This window comes from Mustela lutreola, chromosome 17 (assembly GCF_030435805.1).
Source record: "Mustela lutreola isolate mMusLut2 chromosome 17, mMusLut2.pri, whole genome shotgun sequence".
NCBI lineage: Eukaryota > Metazoa > Chordata > Mammalia > Carnivora > Mustelidae > Mustela > Mustela lutreola.
The window spans coordinates 1066267-1076439 of record NC_081306.1 but is presented as its reverse complement, the minus strand read 5'-3'; the positions used below and the strand labels follow the sequence as shown (position 1 = coordinate 1076439).

The 10173-nt window shown below is 53.6% G+C and overlaps 1 protein-coding gene across 1 annotated transcript; it reads left to right on the top strand.

Moving 5' to 3' along the window:
• The first annotated feature begins 1121 nt into the window (after positions 1-1121).
• C17H16orf54 (chromosome 17 C16orf54 homolog) lies at positions 1122-2939 on the top strand. The gene is made up of 2 exons (XM_059154818.1): positions 1122-1262; positions 1703-2939. Exon 2 carries the CDS (start codon positions 1703-1705, stop codon positions 2393-2395), a length of 693 nt encoding a protein of 230 aa, XP_059010801.1. The 5' UTR covers positions 1122-1262; the 3' UTR covers positions 2396-2939.
• The last annotated feature ends 7234 nt before the right edge of the window (positions 2940-10173 follow it).

Here is a 10173-nt window from a genome sequence, read left to right as displayed (position 1 = left end):
GCCTGCTTGGGATTCTGTCTGTCTTTCTCTGCACCCGCCCCGCCCCCACCCCAGCCTGCACAGGACGCAAGCCTCCAGGACGCAGCAAGGGGAGTCCGGCTGCCCTTGTGACCATCTGGTAAGATGCTTACATTTCAGTGGACATTCATATTACGTATTGTTTAGCCTTTCTTATTTGATGGCTGTCATTTTGCAAAAGAAAATATGAACCCTGAGTAAGAGTTGCGTTGTGTTTGGTTGCTTGCTGGACTAGGAATTTAGAGCTGTGCTTCTCCGGTCCCTAACACCTACATGGGCTGTGCGACCTTGGGCACGACATGGCCCTTCTGTGGGGCCTGCTCGTCATCCGTCTGCCATCGAGTCAAACTAGACCATCTCTGAAAGGACCCAAGTGGCTGAGGACTCTCCCTCATGCCCCGCCCCCAGGCTCCTCTGACCCCTGACCCCAGGAGAAAGGACCAGGGTGGCAAATGTCCAGAGCCTTGGAGATAGGCCTCAGCCCGACCGTGGGTTCTTCCCAGAGGCTTTACTCCGCTCCTACCCACGCCTCACCTCACAGATGTCTTCCGGCCAAAACGGAGACCACAAGGCCTGAAGATAAGGAGATGTCTGTTCATGAGAAGGATGGGGAAGGCTGGAGGGGGGTGTGGGCTGGGCGGCAGGAGCAGGTTTGGTGGGGTCCTATGGGCAGGCAGGGGACAGGGCAACCCCCTACGGGGGGAAGCCAGGAGCCTCGGGGCTCTGCAAACCGACCTCCTTCTCTGTCTCCGGGTGAATGTTCTGGGGCCTGGGGCCTGACTATGGGGTGAGCCGGAGTTCAGTACAACCGACCACTGCCCGGTTCGGGCCCCGCCTCTCTGCAGGAAGTGCCTCTCCACCACACTGACCACATCCCCCCAGGTCGCCTAGGAAACCCCACTGGGCCTGGAGGAGTTGGGGCACCGTCGCCCGGCAACAGGTGGTGCCCTCCCTTCCGCCCTCATGCGGGGCCGCCGCCCGGCACCCTCCTGCACAGGGAGGAGAGCTCCGAACAGAGAGCCAGGAGCCCTGGGGCTGCGCCGGGGCGAGGCCCCTGTAGGTGTGGGGCCCGGCGGGCAGAGGCAAGCCAGGGAGACGGAGTCGGTGGGGACAGCCACAGGTGCGGTGGGGACGCCTGACGCCTAGCACGACAGCAAGCGAAGCGGAGCCTGGAGAGAACAAGACCTGCTTCACGGGGAGAGTCGTGAGGCCGCAGGAACGTCCACGGGGCCAGCCTACGGCGGGTGGGTGCTCACCCAGGACGGGAGCCGGCGGGGGGCGGGGGACTCTGATTTCCTTACCCACGACTTCCTCTGAGGCTCCAGCAAGACCTAGGGCGCAGGGGTGGGCGGGTGCTAGGGCCCTTAGAGTTTTGTCTGAGGCACCCCTGGGTCGTAGAGGGAACCAGGGCTTCTGGAAGCGAGCTGGGTGGGGAGCCTGAGCAGGAGTGTTGGGCTCCCGGCCACAGAGGGGCCCTGGCTCTCCAGGCTTCTGTCTCTCTCTTGCCCTTTTGGGTCCCCTTGGCTCCTCTGTCTGCCTGGGTCTGCTTTCCAGGCCAGATACTGAGCCCCTTGGGCCTCTGCCTCTGTCCTCACTGGGGTCCGGACACTCACTGCCTCTCGCGCCCTCTAGGCCGTGCCCACCCAGTCTCGATGCCTTACTCTCCCCACCCTTGTCTCTCCAGATGCCTTCCACTCCAGAGCAGCCCTTTGGGCACACGGGGGGCCTCCCTGTGCCCGAGATGGGCTCGTGGCCCCCGCTGCCGTGCGGACCCTGCATCCCCATCATGCTGGCGCTGGCCTCCCTGGCCGCGCTCTTCCTCCTGAGCACAGCCGTGTTGGCAGAACGCCTGTTCCGCCGCTCCCAGCACGCAGACCCCAGCCACCACGCGCCCACCCTGGTCTGGCGCCCGGGAGGAGAACTGTGGATCGAGCCCAGGGGCACCCCCCGAGAGCGTTCGGAGGACTGGTACGGCTCTGCGGTCCCCCTGCTGATGGACCGGGCCCCAGACCCTCCCACCCCGGGGGGCACCTTGGAGGCCCGGGCAACAGCCCCGCCTGCCCCCTCTGCCCCCCCCACCCCGTTAGCTCCCCTCACCCCTCCCAGCTCCTTGGGCCCCCACACCCCACCCAGGGCCCCAGTCCGCAGCACCTTCTGGGGACCCCAGGCCTTGAACGAGAGGCCCTGCGCCCCAGGCTTGGTGAGCTGGGCTGAGCCGGAACACAGGCCAGAGGCCACCGTGCACTTGGGGAGCCCCCAGGCCCAGAGGCAGCAACTAGGAAGCCCTGATCTTGAGTGGGGCCCCCAGCCTCGGGTCACCCTGGAGCAGATCTCCGCTTTCTGGAGGCGCGAAAGTCGGACCAGTGTGGGGTTCTGAATCCCCACGGCCTGGGGGATTGGCCTCCCAAAGACCCCTGAGGAAGGCCCTATCTCAGGGAGTCTCTCTGAGGCCTTAAAGACCTGAAGCTGATACCCGGGGCCCCAGGAAGAATGCCCGCCAACGCGCTGCCGGCCTTTTACATCTGGATTTCAATTCCCTGGATCTGCCCCTATCCCCCAGCACAGGCTCCATGTGGACAGAACTGGTGCTTGAGGGGAAGCTCAGAAGTGCTCCCTTTGGCTGCCTGGGGCTGGCAAGCAGCACGGAGAACTGGGGGTGGGGCCCACTCTGGGCCAGAAGCCACCGAAATCATGTTGCAGATTCAGAGCTCAAGGTACCAAAGAGGCAGAAAATAGCATCATCACGAGGCTTCCACCTTCCTTCGATGCCAGGATCGAGTGCAGGAGTCCTATGGATGCTGAGTGTGGGTGACGAGGGTCTGTCCCGCCAGCAGGAGAGGACAGGAAGCCAGCCTCCAGGAGCCACAGATCACTCCTTCAGAAAAACACACACACAGAGGTCAAGACCAGGCAAAGGAACATCTAATTACAGCTCAGCTGTGGCTTTGACCCCCAACTTGCAACAGGGACTTGGTCAGCCAAACTGGAGAGGCCCCTTCCTGGCCTGCAGCTGGGACTTCGCATCGATGGCATCAGCGGCAGCCCTCCGACCTGACCCCTCCGGGGTGAGAGAGGCCAGTGGAAAGGAACCCTGCCCGAGGACAGAGTGGCTCCTGATACGTGGCTACTAGCTCCTCTCCCTCCCAGCTGTGGCTCCCCTCCCTCGCAGCTCAGCTCGCTGAATCAGTCCTAGGAGACAGATCTGCCCCCAGGCAGGCTTATTTAAAAGGCTCCACCCTGGAGAAACGGAGCCCAGAGCTGTCCTTGGCCGGAAAGTCGTCTCTCTGGGCTGACCTCCTCTCTGGGATCGAGCCAGGAGCTGGAGAGAGGGAAGGAGTTTCCATTCCCAGGGGGTCCGACTTCCCCAGCTTCAGGCATGGACGGTTGGGATTTTTGTCCCATCGCTTTACCACCTGTCCTATTATTTACTTACTATTTGCTTAATAAACTTATTTTGAAAGGAACCTTTTTGGTATCACTTCTGCAAATGGAAAACCAGTATCACTTGACATAAATAGAAGGTCCAACAGGAGAAGAAATATATTACAAGGTAAACAAAGATATTACAAGGTAAACAAAGATACTACTTAGACCTTGTTCCCTCCCCGCTGGAAGCATTCATTGACTCAAAGATCCGTTCTTTGTTAAAAGAAAAGGGAACCAAAGGCTCAGCAAGGGTTAGGGTTAGACGTTCTGTACCATCCCGCAGCCTCCCCCACCCCCGCCCCCAAGTACTGAAACGGACTGAGTCGCGCTAGGGAGGAGCCATCCTGTGCTACTTAATGGCCAGGAAACCGCCCCCCACCCCCCCCCGCCCCCTCACCCCCCCACCCCGTGCCCCCACCCCCGCTCCCGGTTCACACCCAGGAAGTGCTGCTGGACAGGGGCCAAGAGTCAGCTCTTCCTTCCTGCTCAGGAGAGCCTCAGAGCTCTTGGGCCAGACCCCTGGATGCTTGAAGGAAGGAAGTGGAAGGAACACTCCGAGCCAGGCCCTGGGGCCGGAGGAGTCAGACCGAGCCCCGCTCTCCAAGAGTTCAGTCCCTCCAGTGGCAGGGTTGGGGGTTGTAAAGTTTTTTCCGGCGAGATAAACACCACACCAGGCAAAGCGGGTGCAAGGCAAGATTTATTAAAAACGCTCTCCGGCGAAGTTTCAGGGCCCAGGTGAAGGGGAGCCGGGAAAGCTGTGCCGGGAGGAGGTGGGCACCCTCGGGCGAGGTCCCGCGACTCTGGAAAGCAGAGTGGGGGAAGTCGCGCCCAAGGCAGGGAGGAGGGGGCTTTTAGGGGGTCTCGGGGAGAGCTCAGGGGTCTTTGGGCAAGTTTCCCTTATTCGGATATCCCGCTGCTCATCGGGATCCCATTGGTCCACAGGAGCCCGGGGCGGGGGTCTCAGGGTCCTGCTTGGGCCTTTGTTCTCCCGTCGGAGCTCAGTCTTGTGGCGGGAACTTTCTGCCCCTTCCTGCCAGCCCAACAGGGGTTGAACGGGGTGACCTGAGACAGAGACACAGAACTGATCCAAGCCAGGGCTCAGGGCTCCCGCCCCATCTCCGTCCCTCAGGAGCTGGATAACGGTGTCACTTCTCACGGTCACCGGCAGCTGACGGAACCGGTTTGCGGGGACTCTGCCCACGGGGACCAAGGAGTCGCGCAGGGAAACACACAGACATGCGGTGCTCACCCCGCTCGCCATCTGGCTTGGCCACCCACGCACTCGGAGACTTCAGGAAAGTGGTGGTTATGTTACTGGGACTCACGCTCTTTCTTGGCCCAGGAAACTTGAAAGTTGAGCGAGATGCCCTATGCAGACTTTTCTAGCTTGACCTCTAAGCCAACAGTGACATGAAGGACAGGTGTGCACGTGCATGGATGAACGTGAGCTTCCCGCCCCCGCCGCGCCCCCTCGGCTGTCCCCAGAGTCACGTTTCTGTTCCCAGACCCAGACCAGGGGCCACCCGTTCCCGGAGCCCAAGGAAAGGGGAATGGACTGCCAGGCTGATGGATTCACAGGGTGTTAGATTTACCCTTTATCCTTCCTCTTTGTCTTAAACCTCTGCCTCTCGTTTTTAACCGCCTCTTGTTACTTTCTCACATTGAGTTCGTTTTAAAATTCTTCCTATAACTCTGCTGTCTGGGGTCCTAGGGTGCTTACTTTCAATCATGACAGATGGTTTCCTCTTAAGTTTCTAATTTGGGGGCTGTGAACTCAGAGTCCGCAGGGCCTTATCAGTGGGAAGCCACGTGACTAGGTTTGAGGGTGTCTTTCTAGAAAGGTTCCGGGTATGCTCCCCTCAAGGATGCTTCAAGGGTATTCCCAGCCCTGGACCGTGTTATTTGTTCACTCTATCTGGTTTTCCATGACCCTGCAGATGGTGTCAACTCGAACCCCAAATCTGAGCCATGGCAAGCCTTTGGCTTGCCGGGAGAGATTTTCTATTGCCATCAGATCTCGGTGAAGCCGGCAAGGTTCTTCTGTGCCCTCTGAGCTGATGGAAATATTTTTTATTTAATTAAATTAATTAATTTATTTGACAGAGAGAGGGACACACAGCGAGAGAGGGAACACAAGCAAGAGGAGTGGGAGAGGGAGAAGCAGGCTTCCCGCAGAGCAGGGAACCGAACTCGGGGCTCCATCCTAGGACCCTGGGATCATGACCTGAGCCGAAGGCAGACATTTAAGACGGAGCCACCCAGGCTCCCTGATGGAAAGCTTTTTTTCCCAGTTTACTCTTTCACTGAGGGTGTCCCCCTCTTAGGAGGGAGGAATTTCATATAAGGGTCCCTGTTTTCAATGGCCCAGGAGAGACCTCATCTCCAATCTCTAGGTGAGGGTAGAACCCAAGCCCCTGTGTTGCCAAGATCTACAGCCTCAAAGCTCTGGTTTTTTAATTTCCTCTTTGTGGGGGGGAATCCCCTTCCTTTCTCGAAACCCAGCTGTGCGTTCTGAATGATGTTTACTTGATCTTTTGCCGAATTTCTACATGTTTCCTGGTGGAGATGAGCCAGTCAGTTTACACCGTTCACAACATCACAAGACCCAAACTATTCCCTCTATAAACAAGTTCAAATCTCTTCCACCTTAAGACAACCAGCCAACCAACAACCAATTCTCTAGTTCACCACAAGGGACCTTCTACTGCCTTCACGGCCAAACTTCTGGAAAGAGCTTCTCTCCTAAGAGCCTACATTTCTCCTCTCCCCTTATGCACTCACCACAATCATGAACGATGTTATTAATTAATTAATTAATTAATTATTTAACAGAGAGAGAGAATGAGAGAGAGAAAGCACAAGCAGGGGGAGCAGCAGAGGGAGAAGAAGGCTCCCCGCTCAGCAAGGAGCCTGATGTAGGGCTCAACCCAGGACTCTGGGATCAGGACCTGAGCCGAAGGCAGAGGCCCAATGGACTGAGCCACGCAGGCATCCCTGACCTGCACAGTTTAATTAAAGAACACTGTATAGCCTCCTGGGTGGGCAGCATTAGACGTTTTGGTTCTTTCCTTTTCTTTTTTTAAAGATTTTATTTATTTATTTGACAGAGAGAGAGATCACAAGTAGGCAGAGAGGCAGGCAGAGAGAGAGGGGGAAGCAGGCTCCCCGCAGAGCAGAGAGCCCGACTTGGGGCTCGATCCCAGGACCCTGAGACTATAACTGGAGCCAAAGGCAGAGGTTTACCCACTGAGCCGCCCAGGCACCCCGTTTTCTTTCTTTTCTTGACCCATGCTCTTCACTTGACTTCTATGGCTCCACGCACGCCGGATTTCCCTTCCCGCCGCCGGCCGTCCTCTTGGACTTGTCTGTTCTCTGCCTTCTTCACTGGTCCGTCCTGGACGGCTTCTGCTCTCTGCGGCCACACTTCTCCTGAGCAATCTCACTGGGACCTGCTGTCTCAGACCTGACAATCCCTAAGTCTCCACCGCTACCGGCTGGCGGATATGGTCCTCCCATGCATATGCTCTGTTCTGCCGTTATTCCAAAGGAATAGTAAGAATGGGAGAGCGGGACGCCTGGGCGGCTCAGCTGGTGAAGCAACTGCCTTCGGCTCAGGTCATGGTCCCAGGGTCCTGGGATTCAGCCTTGCATTGGGCTCCCTGCTTAGTGGGGAGCCTGCTTCCTTCATCTCTCGCTGCCTACTTGTCATCTCTCTGTCAAATAAATAAAATCTCTTAAAAAAAAAAAAAAAAAAGAACTGTGCCTACCTACCAGTGATTAAAAAAAAAAAAAAAAAAGAATGGGAGAGAAACAGGGTGACTATGAGAAGACGATCTCAGATCCGTTCCACAGCTACCGCTGGGGACAGAGTCAGCATTCCTCCCCAGGATAAAACCAGAAATAAAGAAAAGACAAGGGTCATGAATTCACATGGGTAAAGAGGTCAAGCAGGAGGCAGATGGCCAAGGGGACCAGGGGACAGAGTTGGGAAGGATCACACGCCAGTCTGTAGGGACAGCAGCCACTCAGCTCTATGAATCATGTTTGTCCCGATTTTCCAACAGAAGCTGGAAATCTGGGTTTTTAGGTAAAATCAACCAAAACGTCGGCTGCTTTATATATATGTGTGTGTATTCTAATAAAAGCCAAATGAAGGCAGTCTGTGTGTCATGTGTGGTTCATGAACCGTCAGTTGAAGGTCTTTTTTTTTTTTTTTTTTTTCCTTTTTACATAGGCTGCATCCATGGAGCCCAGCAACGGGGTTTGACCTCACAACCCAAAGATCAAGACCTGAGCTGAGATCAAGAGTTGGATGTTCGGGACTCTTGGGAGGCTCAGTCATTAAGCGTCTGCCTTTGGTTCAGGTCATGATCCTGCGGTCCTGGGATCGAGCCCTGCATCTGGCTCCCTGCTCAGCAGGAAGCCTGCTTCTCCCTTTCCCTCTGCTGCTCCCCCTTCTTGTGCTCTCTCTCTGGCAAATAAATAAATAAAATCTTCAGAAAAAATTTTAAAAAAATTATATAGTGGTGACATTTCACCACTCTATAAAAATACTAAAAACCACTGAACTGAACACCTCAACAGGGTGAATTTTATGGTATCAAATTACCTCTCAATTTTCTGTGTCTACATTGAGAAGAGGGGATTAGATATATTATTTAAAGTTATAATGATAATCAATAGAAAGACTACCAATAAAAGGAAACTGAACACAGGCACCCAGCTGGCTCAGTCAGTAGAGCGTGGGACCCTGGCTCTCAGGGTCATGAGTTCAAGCCCCACACTGGGTGCAGATTAGTGACTCAAATATAGAGATAAAATTAAAATTTAGAAAACAATAAAACTAATAAAAATAAAGAAAAGAAAAAGTGAGCATAAGCTAAATTCTCTGTCCTTTATATACAGAGTCGATAGAGCTTTCAAAACTATAAATCATCATCTTTTTTTTTTTTTAAGATTTTATTTATTTATTTGACAGACAGAGATCACAAGTAGGCAGAGAGAGAGGAGGAAGCAGGCTCCCCGAGAAGTGGAGAGCCTGATGCGGGGCTCGATCCCAGGACTCTGGGATCATGACCTGAGCTGAAGGCAGAGGGTTTAACCCACTGAGCCACCCAGGCGCCCCTATAAATCATCATCTTTACAATTCAAGAGAGGCCCCAGAAGAATTCGAAACAACTTCTTAAGAGTGAGTCTCTTCAGGGAATAGCAGTGAATAGAGATTTTTACTTCTTCATTTTATAACCTGATAACTAAATTAATTAACATATGAAAAATAAAGGCGAAGATAAATTAACTGTCAGAAAAGATGTATGAAGCTTTTTTTGGTTCTATCTTAATTATTCTATGCAGAGCATTACTGAATTGTTGCCACGGAACAGGTCACGGAAACAGCTCTCCTGCACCTTCTCCAGCTTCCCCGGTGTACTTTTCATCCATTGGAATTAATTAGATTGGACTTAAAAAAATGCAAGGCTTGGGGCGTTTGGGTGGCTCAGTGGGTTAAAGCCTCTGCCTTTGGCTCAGGTCATGATCCCAGAGTCCTGGGATGGAGCCCCACATTGGGCTCTCTGCTCAGCAAGGAGCCTGCTTCCTCCTCTCTCTCTCTGCCTACCTCTCTGCCTACTTGTGATCTCTGTCTGTCAAATAAATAAATAAAATCTTAAAAAAAAAAAATGCAAGGCTTACTTTAGCCCCTGAAGTCACTCGTCTATTTGGGTAGTTTACCTACTGGGGCGCCTGGGTGGCTCAGTGGGTTGAAGCCTCTGTCTTCTGCTCAGGTCATGATCCCAGGGTCCTGGGATCAAGCCCCACATTGGGCTCTCTGCTCAGCAGGGAGCCTGCTTCCCTTCCTCTCTCTCTGCGTGCATCTCTGCCTGCTTATGATCTCTGTCAAATAAATAAGTAAAACCTTAAAAAAAAAAGATTTTATTTACTTATTTGACGAGAGAGAGAGAGAGAGAGATCACAAGTAGGCAGAGAGGCAGGCAGAGAGAGAGGGGGATACAGGCTCTCCACCGGGCAGAGAGCTCCAGGAGGAGGGCTAGATGAGGGGCTCGACCAGGCGCTCAAATGAGGGGTTCAACGCGGGGCTCGATCCCAGGACCCTGAGATCATGACCTGAGCAGAAGACAGAGGCTTAACCCTCTGAGCCACCCAGAAGCCCCTAGTTTACCAAAAATATAAAACTGTGTATGGACAATCCTTTATGTAAAATGCTGTGAAACTTCAGTGAAATCCCCTTCTGGCTCATAACATTCCAAGAAAATGAAGCAAATCATGGAAAAAGAAATGATAAACTATGCTTGGTTCTTGGGGAGATTACAGCGAAGGCGCTATTATTGTTGTTTTGTAATGCGGGAAGAATTATTTTTTTATCCAGCCTCTAATAAATCAGCATCGTCCTTCACATATTGATATATTAGCCCAATAGAAATGCTTTCCTTTGGCTAAAGAACAACCAAATATCAAGAAGCAAGGGGCTTGGGGCGCCTGCATGGCTCAGTCGGTTTAGCGTCTGCTTTCAGTTCAGGTCATGATCTCAGGGTCCTGGGATGGAGCCCCGCGTTGGGTTCTCTGCTCAGTGGGGAATCCACCTCTCTCTTCCCCCTACTATGCTCTCTCTGCCTCAAATAAATAAATAAAATCTTAAAAAAAAAAAAAAAAAAAGCAAGGTGCTCGTGGGATCACTCTTCACTGGTATTGTCTCAGGCTTTGGAGTCTCTGTGC